We start from the raw sequence: 21,719 nt of genomic DNA on the forward strand, positions 1-21,719 counted from the left end.
CTCAACATAATACAAATCCTTTTTAATTTAACTGTTCCTTCTTCCTGGAATGAGACACAATGCTCCTCCACTGACATATTTGTCAGCCAAGGCACTTTTCAAAGCCAGCTTGGATTTTATTTCTCTAGGAAACTTTGATTCTCTGGTTGGAATTTATCTTTCATAATCCTAATCTTACATACTTCACTATTGCCTTTATCATGGTTTATCACTAAAACTACACAAACTCAGTCACATACATAAATAGTGTACACAGCATACTGTACCTACGGTGTGTTAAACAGTGAGTTACTGATAAGTAGGATCTATGTCTTATTCATCTTTAGTATGTCCCACAAGACTGAGGAGGTTTTGTACAAGATAGGTATTTAGTAACACTTTTGGATTGTATAGCCAAACAATGGATGTGTGCTATTCCTTCTTCTATCTGTCAGTTTTAACTATGATATAGTCGTTCATCAACAGTTTCTTCCTATTGGATGTACATAGCTTGAATCGAATACAGCTTAAAATAAATAAGCCACTGCCTAGGGCTCTCAACCCCTTTTTGTTTCTACGGAGATTTTTTTGGTGTGGTAATTATGTTTATTTTAACAGACTGATTTGTTTACATCTCTTGCCTTTATCAGGCCTGTCTTCTAAGTACAGAGAGAGAAACTATTTCTGGCTGTTCTGTTTTCCACAGAAACCCTGCAATTTTCTCTTAAGGTCATAGAAGTCTTTTACTTCTATAAACCTGCTATGCACCATCTAAGACTTTAAGTTATAAAAACCATTGTTTTCTTGAAAGTCTGGAAATGGCTTGCAAGGTATAATGAACTGCCTAGAACAAACAACACAACACAAATAGACCTTCCCCTTTGAAAAAAACTTAGTGTTGGGCTATGTGAAAGAATCTCACTTTATTAGTGACTAAAAAATTTTAGAGCAAGAAAGCGGGTAGCTATAGCATGTAAATTAAAATATACAAAAATTTCAAGCCCAAAGTCAATATAACAGTAACATGTTGAGTTCCAGCAGCATGTCCACTCAAGTCAGAAACAGAACAGAGATGCCGACCACCACCACTCTTATTCCAAACTATTCTGGAAGTATAAGCCAACGTAAGCACACCACAGAAAAAAACTCAAGTTTAGAAAATAATCTGCAGGGCTGGTGCGGTGGCGCAGTGGTTAAGTGTGCACGTTCTGCTTCTCAGTGGCCCAGGGTTTGCCGGTTCGGATCCTGGGTGCGGACATGGCACCTCTTGGCAAAAGCCATGGTGTGGTAGGTGTCCCACATACAAAGTAGAGGAAGATGGGCACGAATGTTAGCTCAGGGCAGTCTTCCTCAGCAAAAAGAGGAGGATTGGCAGTAGTTAGCTCAGGGCTAATCTTCCTAAAAAAATAAATAAATAAATAAAACAAAAATAAAAAAATAATCTGCAAAGCTATACACCTGGAAAACCCAAGAGAATCAAGTAGAAAAACTACTAAAAACTAAAATAAGAAAATCTGACAGGGGTCTTTACAGAGAATACAAAAAAAATACCCTCCTTATAAGTAAACTATATAGGAAAAGATTCCAATTACAGTAACAGTCAAAAAGATAAAGATATGTTTAAAAAAAGGAAATAAAGGAAAAAATTCTTATTCTGAGATAGACTCAATGATATGTTGAAAGAAATGTCAACTCTCTCCTTAAATTTTGTAAATTTAATCTGATTCCAATAAAAATATAAAAAGCATTTTACTGGGAACTAATAATTCTAAATTTTATATGAAAAAATAAATGTTTGAGAACAGTCTGGAAAATTCTGAAGTGAAGAGCAGTGACCGGGAATGAGTACTACAAGATATTAAATACACTCTACAGCTGCATAAGGTAAAATCGTTTAGTACCATAATATTAATAGATCAAGTGGGATAGAAGAGAGTTGAGGAAGAAATGGAAATACAGATGATTTTTTTTCTTTTGCCAAGTGGTGCCATGTCCGCACCTGGGATCCAAACTGGTGAACCCCGGGCCGCTGAGAAGCAGAACGTGTGCACTTAACCGCTGTGCCACTGGGCCGGCCCCAAAATACAGATGATTTTATAAACAAAGGAAAAGAAGTTCCACAGTTTACACATAATGAAAAAAGTATAACGACACATGGCACCGCTCATCAGGCCACGCTGAGGTGGCATCCCAAATAGCACAACCACACCCACAACTCGAATCTACAACTATGTACTGGGGCACTTTGAGGAGAAGAGGAAGAAAAAAATGATTTTCAAAACAGTTGGGAGGGATGTAGGTGGGGGTGATGGAACTATACCTTCCAGCCTAACAGCCATATTTCTAAACTTATCCTTTAGATAATGAAAATACAAAGTGTCTGTTAGAAATATTTTTTAAAATATTTGAAAGGAGCACTGAAAAAAGATCTGCAACAGATGTCAGCTCAGGTGACAATCTTTTAAAAAAAAGGATGGAGGGTCCCGCCCCATGGCCGAGTGGTTAAGTTCACGTGCTCCACTTCGGCGGCCCAGGGTTTTGCCACTTCGGATCCTGGGTACAGACATGGCACCGCTCAACAGGCCATGCTGAGGCGGCATCCCATATGCCACAACTAGAAGGACTCACAACTAAAAATACAGAACTATATACCGGGGAGCTTTGAGGAGAAAAAGGAAAAATAAAATCTTAAAAAAAAAAAAGGATGGAAATTCTGACATGCTACAACATGGATGAACCATGAAGATACTATGCTAAGTGACTTCTGGAGATGGATGTGGTGATGGTTACACAACAATGTGAATGAACTTAATGCCACTGAACTGTACACTTAAAAATGGTTAAAATAGTAAATTTTTTTTTTTTGAGGAGGATTAGCCCTGAGCTAACATCTGCCAATCCTCCTCTTTTTGCTGAGGAAGACTGGCCCTGAGCTAACATCCGTGCTCATCTTCCTCTACTTTATATGTGGGACACCTACCACAGCATGGTGTGCCAAGCGGTGCCATGTCTGCCCCAGGGATCTGAACCGGCGAACCCGAAGCGGAACGTGTGCACTTAACTGCTGTGCCACTGGGCCGGCCCAAAATAGCAAATTTTATGTTGTGTGTATTTTACTGCAACTTAAAAAAAAATGTAATGCACAAATAGAAAATCTGAAGCGACCTACAGCAAGTAAAGAAATTCAATTAGTCAATTAAAAATCTTTCCACAAAGAAAAGCTCAGGCTCAGATGACTTCATTTATGAATTCTATCAAACATTTACAGAAGAAACAATACCAATTTTTCACACACTCTTCCAGAAGATAGAGGAGGGGATATTTCCCAGCTCATTCCATGAGAACGATATTACTCTGATACCAAAGCCAGACAAAGATATCACAAGAAAACTACAGACCAATATCTTCTGTGAATATACATGCAAAAATCCTCAACAAAATATTAGCAAGCCAAATTGAGCAACATATATAAAGGATTATACATCATGACTAAGTGAGAATTATCCTTGGAATGCAAGATTGATTTAACATTCAAAATTCAATTAAGGTAATACGCCATATTAATATAATAAAGGTCAAAAACCATATTATCATCTTGATACCCAAAGGAAAAGCATGTGATAAACTCCAAGATCCATTCATGATAAAAAAGCTCAACAGACTAGGGATAGAAGGGAACATCCTCAACTTGATAAAGGGCATCTACAAAAAACCTATAGCTCACATCATATTCAGTAATGAAAGACTGAATGCTTTCCCCCTAAGATCAGAAGGGGGAAAAGACGGGCAAGGATGTCTGTTCACACTTCTATTCAATACTGTACTGAAGGTTCTAGCCAGTGCAATCATGCAAGAGAAAGAAATGAAAACATGGAGATATTAGAAATAAAAACTTATGTTCACACAATAGTAACAGCTCCAAAGTAGAAACTATCCAAATGTCTATCAACTGGTACATGGATAAACAAAATGTGGTATATTCATGGAGTGGAATATTCTTGACAACTACATGCTACAACATGGATGAACCTCAAAAGCATTATGCTAAGCGAAAGAACTCAGATACAAAAGATCACATACTGCATAAATCAACGTACATGAAATGACCAGAAAGGGCAAATCTACAAGACACAGAAAGTAGATTAGTGTTGCCTGAGCCTGGAGGTAGTAATAGGGATTGACTGCTAATGGGCACAAGGGATCTTTTCTGGAGTGACAGAAATATTCTAAAACTAAATTCTGGTGATTGTTGTACAACTCTGTAAATTCACTAAAAGTCATTGCATTGCACCCCTTAAATGTGTGAATTTTGTGGTATGTAAATTAGACCTCAATAAAGCTGTTTAAAAAGCATTAAAGATGACCATTATAATAATAATATCCTTTACATCATTAATACTACTGCTTGTTTACCTATATTTCCACATGTGGAAAAAATATGGGAAGGAAGACATTAAATTAGAACATCTAATTATGCCTTCCTCTATTTTACTGGAATAGAAAAATGGAGAAATACTGTATTTAGGAAAAGAGAATCTCTGCTGAGGTCATAAATCTGAGGAATGGATTATGCAAGACCTTTTATTATTCAGCTCCCTCCACCCCTCCATAAACATGAGTGATGAAAAATAAACTGTACCTTAAGGGCAAAAAGGGTGTTAGTTTTGCAATTCCTGTTAAAGAATTGCTTTCTTGAACATCATCTATCTGATTATCTATCCTTGGGAGAGCTAAAGTTCATTTAGTTGTGCTTACAATAAATTTAAATGTTTCAGACCTTTAAGGCATTTCCTTCAGATATATGGTCAATCAGGGACAATTTAAACTTGCTGTTTTTCTCACAGTAAAGTTCCCACCACACAGTTCTCAGTCTTGATCACTGAGCGCCTTGGGGCTTTCAAGCTGCCGCCTTTCTCCTACAGTCTTTCCTATTCCCCTTCATCCTTTCTGTTCACATTCTTGCCTTTTCTCAAGATCTCTGCAAATTCTGGCACCTGCCTCTTCCTTAGCCCTTCCTAGCACGTCAGCTCTTAGCTTCATCTCACTGGTCATCCCTTTTCTGGGGGGCATGAGGGATCTCCTCTGCCAGTTATGCACAGTTGGCCCAGTGGCCTCTCTAATCTGCTTGATCCCATAATACTGTCATCTTAATTACTATACCTGTGCATCAGCATTTTCAAAGCTTTAAATTCTTTAACAAAGCTTTAAATTCTTTAAAAAATTCCTTTGAAAGATTCTTATGACACCACTTTTTATTCTGAAATTTGTTTTTTCTGGTACATCTTCCCACATCCATATATCACTACCATAAGGATGTTTTACTAAATATGGCTGAAGTCTAAGAGTTAAGAGGGTGTGAGGATTGATGACAGAAGAAAGTTACATTAGTAAGACACATAGTAAGAGTAAAGAAACAGATGGTATTGTTGGCAAGGGTGGGGAAGTGAATTCTCACACACTACTAGTAGAAGGGTAAACTAGTGGGCAAGTTGGCCATACCTGTTAAAATTTTAAGAAGGCATATTCTTGGACACAACTAGTCATGTGCTGTGTAACGATGTTTTTTGGTCAACAACAGACCACATAAACAATGGTGGTCCCATAAGATTAGCACCATATAGCCTATGTTTGTAGTAGGCTATACCACCTAGGTTTGTGTAAGTACACTCCATGATGTTCGCACAATGATGAAATTATCTAACAATGCATCTCTCAGAACATATCCCTGTTGTTAAGTGATGTATGACTGTACATTTTTTGACCATGACATTAAAAAAATACTTGAGTCAGTGCCCAAGAACATCTCCACATCAGGAAGTTCACTGTAATATTGTTTAAACTGCACAGTAAGCCTGCTAGACTTCATGTTCCATAAAGGCAGGGAGTAAATCTATTTTGTTCACTGCAATTTACAAGTACTGTGAGCAATGCCTAGCACAGACGAGGTAGGTGTTCAGGAAGATTTGTTGAATGAATAAATGAATGCTGATGAAGATCTGAGGGGCAGTTTATGCCTGGATCTCTCCTGGCATTTTGCAAGCCAGGAGCAAATTTTCCATTTGGAATGCTAGGTTTTACTGAGTTCCACAGCCATGCTGCACTCTTGGCCCTTGCTTGTCAAGTATACTTTGCTGATTATCAGAGCAAATGGCAGAGGGATTTGAGTCCTCAGAACAAACCCGTCACAAAAGAAGTGTGCTACTGCAGTTATAAGCAACAGCAACGTGCTGTCATGCTTGTATTGTGTGAGATAAATATATATATGTATATGCATTCTTTTTTTCCCAATTCAACGACTATTACCAAAAAAAATCTAACATTGATATACTTTTTTTGCCTTGGTAAGTATAAAAGATTTAATCTTCAGGGTAACAATTAGGACTTTGAAATGCTCAAAAGTAAAATATCCATTTTTACCTCGGAACGCTACAGAACAAGATATGTGACCTAGCCTTACGTCATCCATCTCTTTTCAGAGCATGAGGAAACTGTTCAAAAGGGAAAAAAAGCCTATCACACTGAGGTGGTGATAAAACATGACCTTTACAAAGCTTTAACTGGTATTACATCATAAAGACACACGAGGGCACTCTAATCAACCAGCAAAGAGAAACAGAAAAAAGAGTGAAATCAGGCTGACATTTTAACAATCGCACTGCAATAGGTGAATTAAGCACTGGAAAAATTGTGAATGTTTGTAATTTATAGCAAGAGATTTTCTGTTCTTGATCCAAATTCTAAGAAGCCAAAAGAATCCTACAATTCTGTAGATTGAAAAAATCCATCACTCTCAGGTCCAAGGTGAGGATTAACCACACCCCTTTGGAATGATTTATTAAATTGACCTTGGGGCAGGATTTGCCCCTTTCAAGAAAAGATCTTCTACATAATCTACAATTCCACTTTGTGTTTTACTTGTCCTTCACAAGAAGTCCATGAATCCCTTTCTTTGCTCCATCTGTTTTCCTAGGAGAAGTGGTGAGTTAAAAGTTTGAGCCTTCTCCCAAAAGCCATAGTAATGAAACAGCATTTTGTACAAAGAAGCATAGACTACTGAAGAATAGCCTCATGGCCTTCTTGAGTTTTTAAATTTGTAAATACAACTACAGCACATAATTTCCTCTATCAAATTCAAAAAGTATAGCATAACAAGCATTTTACGACCTTTCTTTCAGACTTTTAACAAGAGAGCAACAATAATTGCAGAGAGCCACAGACTGTGAGGCAATCAGGTTCATTCACTAAAGATTAGCATTAATCTTAAAGTCACATTCAAATTTGAGCCTCAGTAAAATTACAAATAATTCCTTGTCATCGATCTCAGGGGTCAAACCTAATAGTTAAAATGGAAAGTATTAAAACTTTGAATGCCAAGGGTACACTGCGATTGCATAATAAATCTTTGTTGACTGAATAAACTAGAAATTCTCTCTATCTCTGGAACTATCTATAGGAAGTATGATACATGCTGCACTCTTGAACTGCTTCTTACTATTTTATTCACTTTAATCTTCATCTGTTTGACAGATAACCTGGCATACGCCAGGCTCTGTGCGAGGTGCTGGAGTCCCTGCAGACTCTTAAGGAATGAATCTTGGGTTCAGGCCTTGGCTCTATCACTTTTTTCATCTGTGTAACTTTGAGCCACTTCACCTCCCTGAGGTTCAAATTTTCTATCTGTAGTGGGAATACCATCACCTAGATCAAAGGATTAAGTGAGACACTAAATAGCAAGTACCTAGCATAGTGCCTGGCACACAGAAATTGCTCCATAAAAGATAGCAATTATTCCTTTTTATTCCAATGGTTATTGCTTATTGTAATTTTTTTTGAGGAAGATTAGCTCTGAGCTAACATCTGCTGCTAATCCTTGTTTTTTTTTTTTTTCTTGCTGAGGAAGATTGGCCCTGAGCTAACATCCATACCCATCTTCCTCTATTTTATATGCGGGACGCCTGTCACAGCATGGCTTGATAAGCAGTACGTATGGCCGCGCTTGGGATCTGAACTGGCAAACCCCAGGCTCCTAAAGCAGAACGTGCGAACTTAATCACTGCACCACCGGGCAGGCCCCTAGTGTAATGTTTTAATTCACCCCTTAATCGATTCTCAATGATATTCACAGCTTTTGATAATCCTTCAGCAATTATTTATTTGACTACTATTTAGTGGCATCACACTATATGTCAGGCCCTAGGAATAGAGAGTCTACAGGAGGGACAACAGACATGAAACCGTTAATTACAAGGGCTACAAAAAGGAAGTATGCCATGGAAGCATATAACAGGGTCACCTAATTCAAGGAGACTTTGAAGAAGTGCTATTTGAAGAGAGAAATCTGAAATATATGAAGAAATAGGAAGGCAAAAAAATGTTGCAGGCAATGGAACATATTTTTAAAGAGTCCCAAAAGCAAAAGAGAGCAGGGTGAGTTCAAGGTAGTGGAAGATGTGCAATATAACTGGAACAAAGAGAGCAAGGGAGATGAAGGCTAGACATGAGCCTGCAGAGGGAGGCAGGGCCACATTCTGCAGGACCAAGTAAGTCAAGTTAAGAATTGTAAGACTTTATCCTAAGGGCAAAAGAAGCTACTGAGGATTTTATGAAACTCTGCAGTTTTAAACAACTTCTGGGATGCACAGTAGAGAATGGATTGAATGCAGGGAGACCAGTCAGAAGGTCTTGTTGAATTCCAAGCGTCACATGAAAAGAGCCCCTACAAAGGCAGTATTAGTGGGACTGGAGAGAAACAGATCTGTTCAAGAACAGAAGTAGAATCAATAAGATGTGGTCACAGATTGTACATGGGAAGGGTATTTTAGGAAGTTACAATCTCAAAAACAAGAATGTGCAGGGGCCAGCCCTGTGGCAGAGTGGTTAAGTTCCTGCGCTCTGCTTCGGCAGCCCAGGGTTTCACTGGTTCGGATCCTGGGCACGGACATGGCACCGCTCATCAGGCCATACTGAGGAGGCGTCCCACATGCCACAACTAGAAGGACCCACAACTAAAAATACGCAACTATGTACCAGGGGGCTTTGGGGAGAAAAAGGAAAAATAAAATCTTCAAAAAAAAAAAGTGCTAAAAACCAATTTATTTCTGCGTTTCATGACTATAAACGTAAAACATGGCTTACTACATATTCCTGAAACAGTACACAAAGTTAAAAATTTTAGGCCATGGGAGGATTTATTCCAACTCTATGGGAGGCATGAGACACAAAAGAAGTCTGACTTATTGAGTGTCAGTGTTTTTGAAACCACTTTGCTATGCTGATAGAAATTCTGCATTATATATCATCTACCACCTACTAAATGAGTTTTAGCATGTAATACATAGATTGAAAGTAAGGAGGGAGGGAGTATAGATAGAACACTTCCTCTTCCTCTGAGGCATCTTTTGCTTCTTAAAGGAAAAAATAAGTTTCTACTTTTTTCCCTTCTATGTTTTCACATCTCTAAATAAATTACACAGGAGGATTTTATGAGCAAACCAAAGTATATGTAAAGTAAGCCCTGGCTCTCTGATACCCTCAGCAAATGAGCTGTTATGAAAAACACTGTCACTCACTTGCCTACCTTCTCACGTAGCACACCAAATATAACATCTTTTTTTTTTTTGAGGAAAATTAGCCCTGAGCTAACATCTGCTGCCACTCCTCCTCTTTTTGCTGAGGAAGACTGGCCCTGAGCTAACATCTGTGCCTGTCTTCCTCTACTTTACATGTGGGACGCCTACCACAGCATGGCTTTTGCCAAGCGGTACCATGTCCACACCCGGGATTCCAACCGGGAACCCTTGGCCTCCGAAGCAGAACATGGGAAATTAACCGCTATGCCACCGGGTGGGTCCCTAACTTATCCTTTATTGAGGACCTATGGTCTGTGTTCCAAGCCAAGCTCTTCTGCTTCTCTAAGCTGAACCCTCTTCATGTATGGCCCTAGTCTACTCCTCCTTCTTAACAGTTCAACAGTCCCTTTCCAGGAAGCTGTCTCTGACTCCTCCCACCCCCCAGTCATCATCCTCAATCCCCTAAACCCTGAACATGCCTTTCTTTTACCATGAAAACAGCAAATTATAATTTTGGCTTACTTTTCTATCTTCTGCATTAGATTGCATGCTTCTTTAGGGCAAGGGCAGTGATTTTCAACTCTGCATTCTTAAATGTTTTGCATTCTGACCCAGAATCAAACTGACATTCTCAAGGTTTACTGATCTGTACCCTATCCCTTACATAAACTGCTTTAAATGGAGACAGTTTTGGAGTTGAATTTACTTTTAATACTTTCTCTGACTTTGCAGAAAACAGCTGACACTTTGCAGAGTATATGCTTGTAGCATGTATGTGTGCTCTGGAAAAGCATATTCAAATAACTAAGAAAATAAACCTTTTGTTTTTGTATAAAAATTACAGGAACTATGGGGCCAACCAGGTGGCTAGTGCTTAAGTTTGTGCACTCTGCTTCAGCAGCCTGGGGTTCCCATGTTGGATCCCGGGTGTGGAGCTACACACCACTCCTCAGCCATGCTGTGGCAGTGTCCCACATACAATACAGAGGAAGACTGGCACAGATACTAGTTCAGAGCCAATCTTCCTCAGCGCGTGCACACACACACACACAGACACATTATAGGAAGTAAAGCTTGACAATACGTGGCTACAGGAACACAGATTTTAAAAGGTTGAGAAATAGCATCTCACACCTGCTTTTCTACTCTCTGAATTATACTATTACTAATCCCACAGAGTTGGAATAAACTAGTTATATCTGTGTGCACGAGAGTAAAATGACTCAAAATAAAGGTTGGAGAAGCTTTCCTATAAGCCAAGTCTTTGAATTTTGTGATGCAAAGACCTCTGCACGCATATAGTATGCTCCATCTATCCTTGGCTCATGCACTCCCTACAGCCCTAGACTTCCTCTCCCCCAATCTTACACAGGGTTTAAGGCTCAAATCCTCCAAGATCACACCCTGAGCTCCTTCTCTGAATTCCAAGGGCGTTTAGGAGTATACAGAAGAAAATTTAATAAGCGATAAGTCTCTGCTAAATTATTTTCTAGTCTCTGCTCATATTTAACGTAAGCCTTCTCAACAACGGTAGAGAGAAACGCTAATCAAGTGCCAATCGCGCGGAAAGAACTTATTCTAACACTCACGTGGCAGCTGAGAAACACACAAGTCAAACATAGTTCAAGTCCAACCTTAGTTCGTAGGTGAAGAAATTGACAGTCAGCCTCTTAGCTAACCAAACGGATGCGCCAAAGGATGAATCAGATCTCCTGGCAATTGTGTGTAGGGTGCAGTGGGAGGTGGGATTCAAACCTCAACAACAAATAGCAGCTTTCCTCAGTCCACCCCACTTTATAGTTTCCTAACTGCCACCTCTCCTCCACGACGGTTCCCTTCTCAAAGTGAAAACGACGAAGTCCAAAAGGATATGGCAATACCTTTGCCCTCTAACCTAGGAGCAGAGACTTACCAGTTTCATATTGGACTTTTGGTTGTTCAACACCAGTCACTCGACTCCCTCATACCCAGAAAGCGTCTTCCGGTTCAATCTCTGCCACCGGCCCGCCGAGAGCATCGTGGGACATGCAGTCTTTCCTCCCTACGCCCCCTTCCCGGGGCATCATGGGAAGTGTAGTCATCTCTGCAAGCATCATGGGACCTGTGGTCATCGTTCCTTTTCCTCTCCTTCCTCTCTAAAGGCCGCCTCCGTCAGCTCAAATTCTTCCCCGCCGCAAATTCATCCTCCCTCTCCACCCCAGCATGATATCATGTCCCCCTTCTGGGCCTGGGACCCATGGTATTCTGGGATGTGTAGTTCCCACAGCTCTGGCGCCCCTTTCTCCTCCTCCCTGTGGGAAGGCGGATGGGCGCGGGACTTGTCGGGAGCTGTAGTTCTCTGGGGTCTCTGGACGCCGACTCTCGCGCTTTTACTCAAGGGAGGCAGGAACTACAACTCCCAGGGCCGCCCGGCTGCAGCAGGTGGGAGCGGGGCTGTTGATATCAATATGGCGGTTGTCAGCCAGACAAAGACAGTCAGTCTGATGTGATTGAGACAAGAGAGGTTTTCAGGGGGAGACTGGGAGATAGGGGCCTCCCCTCCCCCTTCTCCTCTTCCTGCGCCGGCCTCAACCCCTCCCCAGGCCCCTCCCGACGGGCGCCCCACGCGGAAGACACCCCTCCCCCTCCCGTTTTCCCCTCCTCCCTACCTCAGCCCTTCGTACTGGGACGTTGGGGAGGGGGCTGTGCCGGGCGGAGAGAACTCAGCAAGGATTCTGAGGTGAGTCGAGCGGTTTTGAAGCCGGACTACCTCAAATCTCTCTCCTCGCTTCTTTCTCTTCACTTTTTTTTTTTGGAGGGGTTTTTGGGAGAAAGTGAGTGGGCTGGGGATGGGTCTCTTAAGCGGCCCGATTGAGAGGAGGGAGGAAGCGGGGGTCGTCCTAGTGAGTAACACGGACGGAGGGTCTGGGGTGGGGCAGTTTTTGGGGGGCGGCAATTGAAAGGCGTCGGCTGCTCCCCAACTCTTTTCTTCTGGTTTCCTCCACTATGGGCGAAAGGTTTGACTCCTGGAGGTGGGGTCTCCTGTTTGGAGTTTGGGAAACTGTGAGGTGAATTTGAGGTGTGTGGGTTTGTTTGGGGTGTATAACTGTGTGCTAAACTGTGTGACGTGTACTTGTGTGATGTGTTAGTTTTGAATAAATGTCTGTAGATAGGAAGTTAGATAGCTGGAGTCACAGCTTTTAACTGGGCCTGGGCAGAGAAGTGTGCTTGAGGTCCGGGTGCCGGACCTTTTGGCTGGCGACGGTGGTGCGGGGTAGCCGGGGTGAGCAACTCGTCTGTGTCCCACTGCCCGCTCACACTCCTCTGCCCCGCCCCCGCCCCGGACAGATCTCCACCCCAAACTCCGGGCAGGAGAATGGTAGGGATGAGGTGGTGTGGAGATGGATTTTTGCATCCTTAAGTCGGTAGATAGGGGGGAAAGGAGAAGTGTTCTTAATATTTTATTCCGGAACCGTGTGTTGGTTACACTATTGGGGCTACTTTGAAAGACGTCCTCCACCCACCCTCATCCCGAAACAGTAGGTGGAGGTATCTCGATGTCTCGTGTTAAATAGATTAAACATTGCTTAAGATTCGGGGGCGTACGGCAGGGGTCTGGAGTGCTGACATGTGTATGTGTCTCAGTGTGTCTACTAAAGACAGAATGACTGTTGTGTATGTTGAGATAGGGCGACTTATTTTCGTAGTAGGAAAAACTGTGGGAAAATATTGGGGCGGGGGAGTAGCTGAAAGGCGCATCTTGTATTTTTCTTCTACCCCACCCTGTTCTGTCTCGTCTGAAAGCTGGAATGGAAGAGTGAGGGAGCACTGGGTGAGTGTAGAGGAGAATGCCGTTGGCGGTAAAGATACTATACTATGTAAAGTTGAATGGTATAAAGTGATTGCTGTTTTTATTTGCCCTAAAGCTTTAAAAAGCCTTATGTATCATGTTGGGTAGATTGATGTCACTAGTTTATTTCTCCGTGATCCTGCAGGTATAGAAACCTCTGCCTTCCCTCCCTACCTTCCTTCCTTTCTTCCCTTCTTCCTTCCTTCAGTTCTTCCTTTCTTTCTTGGCGTGGTAGATTTCTCTTCCTGGATGGACATATGCCTCCTGTGCCTGTTTATTTAGTTTGTGCTAATATGGTTGCATTTTTTGTGGTTTTACTATAAAATCCATCGCTGGATGAAAAGGATTTGCATTTATTTTTATTTTGCATGTATGTCTCAGGTAATTATCACGAATCAGGATTGCAGTGCTTTGCATTAAACTTATTTTGAAATTGCATAACTAAGTTATTAGATCTAGTTGAATTATGTTTATAGGGTCAAGTTTGGGAAATCTGAATTCTGTTTTTTTCCTCAAGTTTCAGTTAAAGTTATAAGGGGAACAGGATTGCAACATCTCTTGTTTCTCACAGTCTTTAATATTTAATAATATTACACCAGGAGAATTTAAGATCATGTATTTTGTACTTTCTTCATTCTGAAATATGTTTTTCAATAACCCTTTTTCTGTGACAGTTTTGTAGCGTAATGGACTTTAAATAACTGAAGAAAGTGGCATAATATCTCTTTCAACTATTGAGAATTTAATGTATTTACATATTTGGCTCCAAACTTATCAATTCTTGAACCTATCAGTAAAGGACCTTGGATTCCATAAAAATTGAAAGTCATGTAGATACAGTGTGTAATTTTATGATATGTTTTATAACCTTTGATTTGAAATTTCTGTAGTTGGTCAATCACACAGACAAGCTGACTATAAGCATGAGGTAGCATATATATTTAGATTGACCTGATTAAAAAAAATTGTTGTCTTCTAAATCTCAAATTTAGAATATAGAATATGTTGGTACAAAGCTGAGCCTTTAGTTTGTTGTAGACTAGGATTTCCACAATTATTTGTTTTAACCTTCTATGTTGACTTGAAACATTACTTTGCAAAAACTAGAGAAGAATCCTATGTAACTATGGAATAGGGTGGGGGTTTTTTTGCTGAAAGATATTCTGTTAGACATAGAGAGTTTTAAAGTGTTCAATACTTATTTGAGAAATAAAAAACTAAAATTCTGTTACAAGTTGGAAACCCACCAACCCTTCCCTCACCCACCCTTAACTCAGATTTTTTTGTTTGTTTCTTCTGTGGAAATGCAAAGTTACTTACTGAAAAAAGCTTCCATTAAACTTTTTCTGACTAGTAGTCTGGTTGAAATCATTAAAAGTAAACGAAATGTATTCCTTGCATTCTTTGAGGGTGATTCTGTTGCATTTTAAGCACTGAGCATTAAAATGATGTAAAGCCTTTACTGCAGGTTAAAGCATAAAACATTCACAGCATGTGGACGTCATATGGTTTACAAAAAAAGTAGAAAATCAGGGCACTGGTGCCTGTCCAGCTTAAAATTTCATCCTGTGACTGTGAAAGACATTTATTTTAATATGATTGCTTCTAAAAATGATTCCTGTATTATGAGAAGTTGAAAATCCAAGCAGTTTTTAACCAATCTGTTGCTAGTTTAGTGTACTGCGTATAGTGAGTACCGTGGTTGCAAAGTGTGCATCAAGGAGCCTTTAGGGGTCAGCTTTATGTTGAATGTCTTTAGTGAGGCTTCACTTACACTGCTGTACAAACAGATTTAGTCGTCTTAGCGCAAATCCTTAGTTGAAGCATCACTAATAGAAACTTAATAGCTCAGTATTGGTAAGTTATAAAATATATTGGAACAAATCTCTCATTGTTTCATCATTTAAAAAAATAGAAGTAACCGGGGCTGGCCCGGTGGCCGAGTGGTTAAGTTCGCGCGCTCCGCTGCAGGCGGCCCAGTGTTTCGTTGGTTCGAATCCTGGGCGAGGACATGGCACTGCTCATCAAACCACGCTGAGGCAGCGTCCCACATACCACAACTAGAAGGACCCACAACGAAGAATATACAACTATGTACCGGGGGCTTTGGGGAGAAAAAGGAAAAAAATAAAATCTTAAAAAAAAAAAAAAATAGAAGTAACCAATTGATGGCAATTTTTGTGTCAAGTATTGAGTGGAATGGAATTGCTTGTTTCAGTAGATGTTGAACACATTGGGAATATTTATGCTTCATTTGTTCATTTTGGGTCTTTTGTGTATTATATTCAGTCCATTCCACTTTTAATGTTTCAGACAGTTTCCCTGTTTCCTGTAAAACCATGTTTACTTTTTCTGTTCATTTCTTTGCAGCTCTTCCTTCTATTATGTTTATATTCAGATTTTTAATCTTGAATTATTTCTCCCGGGAATTAGAAATTTATCATAGGATGTCATTTTTCATAAATTAAAGTTGGCGTACCACTCAACTTTTTAAAAACTTGAACATTGTAGATAAACTTATAAGTGCTGAATGAAAATGTGTTGGGTTTGTTTGTTTTATGAACCTGCTTATTTAGGTTTTTTGGCTTCCAGAATTAATTTTATAGCTCTCTTTGCTATTTTGCTAGGTTTTTCTGTTAACTGTTGGCTTTTACTTCTCAATTTACTAGAACTTTAACTTACAAAAAAGTTGTTATAAGTAGAAATCACAGATTGTCTAGAGTGTCATATATGTACATTTACATGTGCACTCACATAGAAAGTGCCTTTATGTTTGTTTATATCTGAAATTGGTAAGTATCCGTGAAACATACAACCTGTAAAAAAGAAATCTGAACCACAAATAGGAGGAAACTCTCAACAGTGGTTCAAGCTAGAAACCAGAGAACCACCATCACATTTTACACTGTTATTTTAACAGATTGTGCCAAAATCTGTTTCTCTCAAAATGGAAGCTATTGGTATTGAAATTTTTCTCAAAATAATATTGAGTAATAGGAGACTGAGATTCCTAGGTGCAGCTGTCCCCCCAGATGACCCTTACTGGTCTTAGAGCCCATCATAAGTACAGAGTAAAGATTTTTCCAAGTGATTATTTGATGTAAAACTTTCAGTTAGAGTCTACTTAACCATAATCTGGTGCTTCAGATAACTTGTTTTTCTTGATCTTAGATGAAACAAGTTGGATATTTACTATAACATTGTCTTGGACATTTTCCAAGAGCATTTAGTTACTGGAAGGCTCTGGCTTTAGCATAGTTTTACCCCTACAGTGGTACTAGGGTTGATGTTACAGTAAGTTTTTCCAATGGTTATTGTAATTCTAATGCAGCATTTTACAAATCCTTGACTTGGGCTGTAAGGATAGTGTTTTTGTGTTTTTTACTGTTACAAACAAAAGGAGAAAAAAGAACAATGGTTGATTTAGCTTTGAAGTTATGAGTTATTTTACCTTTTTTGAATTTTAAAACAGGTGTCCACAGATCCCTCCTTTTCAGTGATAAAGTGATTGTAGTCTATTGGAGCGACGATTATGACAAGAATGTTTACTAAATTCCACATATTCTCTGTAGCTTCTCTGTCCATCTTACATTCTTTGAGGGTCTGCATGTGGTTTATCAAAAAACATTTTAATAGCTCTCTTTACTGTATGCATATTAAACAATTAGTGTGGAGTTGCCAAGCGACAGTAGTTTTAATGTATGTAGTCACGTTTTTCAAAGAGGGGAAAGTCAAATGCTGAGGCTGTTGCTGAAATGAGGATAACAACACTTAACCTATCTGCTTTCAGATTTTGTTTAAGTAGTAGTATGATTAAAATGTGAAGCTGTCGGGTTGGGCCTATTCAGTCAAGACTTGGAATCATCCACACTCTCCCCATCCAATCATGAAGTTAGGTTGATTTTACGTCCTTTGTGTCTATCTATTCACTTCTTTTCATTCTGTTCCTATTCCCTTTATTCAGGCCTTCATCATTTTTCTCTTGCCAAATCTTAACAAATCTTCCTGCTTTCAGTTTTTTCCTTAGTCATTACTCACTCTTCCCCTAGAGATCTTGCTAAAATAAAATGAGAATTTCATTGTCAGCCATACTTTGTCAGTAATCTTCAGTGGTCCCTAGCCTTTCAGATAAATCGAAACTGTCATTCTACCTGTGTCCAAATCCTGACTCTGCCACTTACTAGGTAAGCGCCTTGGGCAAGTCATTTAATCTGTCTGCGTCTCAATTTCCTCATCTATAGAATGGGAATAAATAATCCTTCATAGGATTTTTTTGGTTTTTTTTGAGGAAGATTAACTCTGAGCTAACTACTGCCAGTCCTCCTCTTTTTACTGAGGAAGCCTGGCCCTGAGCTCACATCCGTGCCCATCTTCCTCTACTTTATATGTGGGATGCCTGCCACAGCATGGCATGCCAAGTGGTGCCATGGCCGCACCTGGGATCCGAACCGGACGAACCCCGGGCCGCCAAGAAGCGGAATGTGCGAACTTAACTGCTGCGCCACCAGGCCAGCTCCAATCCTTCATAGGATTATTGTGAGCCCTTAGGATGCTGTTAAGTCCTTAGAATGCTTCTAACATATAATAAACGTGAACTATTATAATTATATTATGTCAGATATTTTATGTTCTGGTTCCTGCCTTATATTTTATTATTACCAATCCCAGACCCTATACCTTAGGCATGCCAAACTACTAGTAGGCCAAACAAGCACTCTTTAGCATAGATGGGGGGGCTGGGTATTACTGTATGAGGGTTATAGTTGGTAGTAGTGTCTTCAAAAGTAAAGAATTGGGGCCAGCCCCGTGGCTAGTGGTTAAGTTCGTACACTCCACTTCGGTGGCCCAGGGTTTGACCCGTTCAGATCCTGGGCATGGACATGGCACCACTCATCAGATCATGCGGAGGCAGCGGCCCACGTAGCACAGCCAGAGGCGCTCGCAACTAGAATATACAACTATGTACTGGGGGGCTTTGGGGAGAAGAAGAAGAAGAAGAAGAAGATTGGCACCTGATGTTAGCTCAGGTGCCAGTCTTAAAAAAAAAAAAAGTAAAGAATTAATTGTGAACTTCAAAGAGTATTGCTGTATAGAGAATGATAGTATATTCTGTTGTTCTGGCTTCTATTTTTTTCTCCCAAAATAAAAAGTAATAATAGATTATTGCCTAATTCAGTATGTAATTTAAAATTTCACTTTCCTAGCCCTGTTAATACATTTTTAGGTTTCTAACCTAGATTTCACTTGCTAATATGACTTTTCTTATCTTCTCACCTAACTTCGTTAAAGACTTAGTAACTTTGCTTAGTTTCTTTCACTTTTTTTCCTCAAGTCAGAATTCTTGCTCCATTTCAGGTAATGTGGTTTTTTTACATTACTATTGGGACAATTGAATAGTTGTATTATATGATCTGAAAGCCACTTTAGACAAATGTCTATTTTATTTACATACTGATGTTTATACTTGAGATTGGGTGGCTAGTTTATTTCTACTGCTTTAGTTGGTTTTCCATATGGTGATTTATATCTGTGTCTCGTTTCTCCCTAGGAAGAAAAAGAGTTCCTTGTTTTTACCAAACTGAGCCTCACCAGGATAAATCTTACCTAAAACTATTGTATAGAGGTAGCAGAATGATAGCTAAGGTATCAGTCCACACTTAAGAATGTAATTTTTGTAGGAGGCTATATTATGACTATAGTTTGCAACCACTGGTTTAGCCAGTCTTCTCCATCGTGGAACATAGTTGTTCATTTTGGAGAACTTGAAAGTAGCTATTCTGAATATTATCTTTATTTGGTTGAAATTCCATTTTGTGGACTCAAAGATAACCTATGTTTAGTTTTACATAGCAGCAGTTTAGAACCACTCAGGACAAGAGTAGTTGTACACTCTATTGTCTGAGGAAGACCTCTCTGGAAAAATGGCATGATCTTATTAATTTGGAATACTGTATCATGCTTTTCAATAAATTGTCATTTTCCTCCGAAGGTGGTAGATCTAAGGTTAACTATAAATTTCTTTGAGATTTTTTTTCCCCTCAAAAAAAATTCCTTCCTTTAAATAAAGTATAATAATTTTTAAAAAATATATTGCTTATATTTCAGTGCAACACAGGCATCAGCCAACCTGGTCTTCTTCCCTAAAATAAGCGTTATTTAATGAGCACAAGTTATTAGTTACTTCAATTTTAAGTTCCTTTTTTTTTCTTTTTTTCTTTTATTCTCTTCCCCAAAGCCACCTGGTACATAGTTGTGGATTCTAGTTGTGAGTGCCTCTGGTTGTGCTATGTGGGATGCTGCCTCAATGTGGCCTGATGAGCGGTGCCATGTGCGCCCCAGGATCTGGACTGGTGAAACCCTGGGCCGCTGAAGCGGAGCGCGTAAACTTAACCAGTGGGCCACGGGGCGGGCCCCTTAAGTTCCATTTTCTGGAATAGAATGTCTTAGTTAACAGTATGTCAACTAAGTGCCTTCACCCTGTTATTGACTGTGTAAGTTTGTGTGTATTACCTGGGTAGGTCTCAGTTTTCTAGTCTGCTAAACAAGGTATTTAGGTTAATTTTTTTATATATGGTAGTTTCATTATCATTAATTAAACTATTAAGTTGTTTGCTTATTTATTTACTTTTAATTTTGAAATAATTATAGATTCACAGGAAGTTGCAAAAATAGTAGAGAGGGCCCTGTCCCTTTCACCCAGTTTCCCCAATGGTTGCATCTTACATAACTTTAGTACAATATTAAAAACCAGGAAATTAACAGTGGTACAGTGTGTATGTATAGTTCTATACCATTTTATCACATGTGTGGATTCTGTAACCACCACTGTAGTCACGATATAGAACTATTCTGTTACCATAGAGATTGAATAATTCCCTCCTTATTCATAAATTCTATTATCAATATAACTAAGGAGAAAGATATCAATATTGGATCAGTAATTTCACTTTTTTGCCTTTTTTAGAGTTCAGAAATTCTTTTGGCACATCTTGAAAGTTTTTATGGAAAAGTCCAATTAAACTTTCTTGTTAGGAGAATTTAAAAATTGGCAAGCTGTACTTAATTGAAGGTTTATAGTGTTAGTAGCTATTAAACTTTTTTAGTAAAAGTTAACAATAACATTGGAAATTTCTGTAAGTGAAATGTCTAAGATTTAAATGAATTCAAGGCTTAAGTGATATATTTCTTGCCAGAGAGGAAGTATGCTAGAATCTGTATTAGATAACCAAAATTATTATTATTCTGACAGTTTGGTCTCTGACAATGTTGAAGCAAACTTGTCAGATTGATTGTGAGCTCATGTCATAATTTTATTTTGGATTTGTTGTAAGGTAACTCTCTTCAGAAACTGTTTTCAGAGAGGAAAAAGGGGTTCTAGATATAATTGTTAGACTAGGTACAAGAAAGGACCATTAGGTTAAAGGCTAGTTACAGGGCTGGCCTTTGCCTCCCCTTTATCAGCTGTATGAGTTATAAAGCCTGTCTTCAAAGATAAGGCTATTAATCCAACATACTCCTGATTATTACAGACATCAAACAACAAAGGTCTGCTTTAAACAGGCTAACAAAATATTTTCAAATATGTTAACAGAAAATATATATCATGTAGTTTTTGTCTCCTCTGCGTTTGAGACTTTTTTTAATCAACACTGACAATTTGCTTTGAAAACATCAATTCAATTTTAATTTGTTTCATTGACCAGAATATGATAAATATTGGTGGTATTTCCTGATAAGTCAGATTCGTGTTTAGAGAACTTTTTGGCTACCTGAGATTTTACTTTCTTCCTGGTACAGTTTTTTTTTTTCTCTTTGGACTTATCTGTTGACAGCTTTTTATTTATCTTGGTGTACCTTCTTTAAAAAAAATAGTGCTTTAATTAGGCATTATTTGGCTTCAGAGAGAGGTTGTTGTAGGGATCCAGCATTGTGGGTTGATAAAGAACAACTAGACCTTGTGCAAATGGGAGAACTGTCAAGAATCTGAGAAGCTAGTCTCTCTGCCTTTCGTTCTGGGGATATATGGTTTCTTGTCCTGCCTTCTTTCTGTATCTGCTTCATCGACTTTTCTCTCTTCTCTCTTCTACTTCTATTTGCTTTGCTATAGTTTTTCCTAGTTTCTGCTTCTCCATAACTTTGACTTGCCAGTGGATTTGGTTTGCCATGGTGCTCACTTGAACTGCTCTTTCTTTTCTCTTAAAGCGTCACTCTTAGTTGTGGCAGTGTGTTTCTTTTAGTTCAGTTGGCAAGAGAGAAATCTGAATGTATTGCAAGACCATAACTTAGATGACTTTCCCTATTCCATGACCCTGTAGGGGGTAGGACACAGGGAGAAGTCACCT

At 39.3% G+C, this 21,719-nt stretch overlaps 2 protein-coding genes across 37 annotated transcripts in view; one reads left to right on the top strand and one right to left on the bottom strand.

The window, feature by feature from the left end:
* The window catches only part of INTS9 (integrator complex subunit 9), a 104,456-nt gene extending 92,490 nt beyond the window's left edge, over positions 1-11,966 (bottom strand). For 3 of the 6 annotated variants that reach the window (XM_001493351.7, XM_014737801.3, XM_014737802.3), the window contains exon 1: positions 11,461-11,966. In XM_001493351.7, the coding sequence (XP_001493401.3) occupies positions 11,461-11,469 (9 nt within the window). In that variant the 5' untranslated portion in view covers positions 11,470-11,966. The remainder of the gene's footprint in view (positions 1-11,460) is intronic. The other 3 variants (XM_023636231.2, XM_070261283.1, XM_070261282.1) reach the window with 3 other exon arrangements.
* HMBOX1 (homeobox containing 1) overlaps positions 11,905-21,719 on the top strand; it is a 179,882-nt gene continuing 170,067 nt past the window's right edge. For 7 of the 31 annotated variants that reach the window (XM_023636235.2, XM_005607705.4, XM_070261302.1 and 4 more), the window contains exon 1: positions 12,123-12,267. The gene's annotated coding sequence lies outside the window, so the exon portion shown is untranslated. Of the gene's footprint in view, positions 12,268-21,719 lie in introns of all 31 variants that reach the window. The other 24 variants (XM_070261285.1, XM_070261289.1, XM_070261301.1 and 21 more) reach the window with 12 other exon arrangements.

This window comes from Equus caballus, chromosome 2, assembly GCF_041296265.1.
Source record: "Equus caballus isolate H_3958 breed thoroughbred chromosome 2, TB-T2T, whole genome shotgun sequence".
NCBI lineage: Eukaryota > Metazoa > Chordata > Mammalia > Perissodactyla > Equidae > Equus > Equus caballus.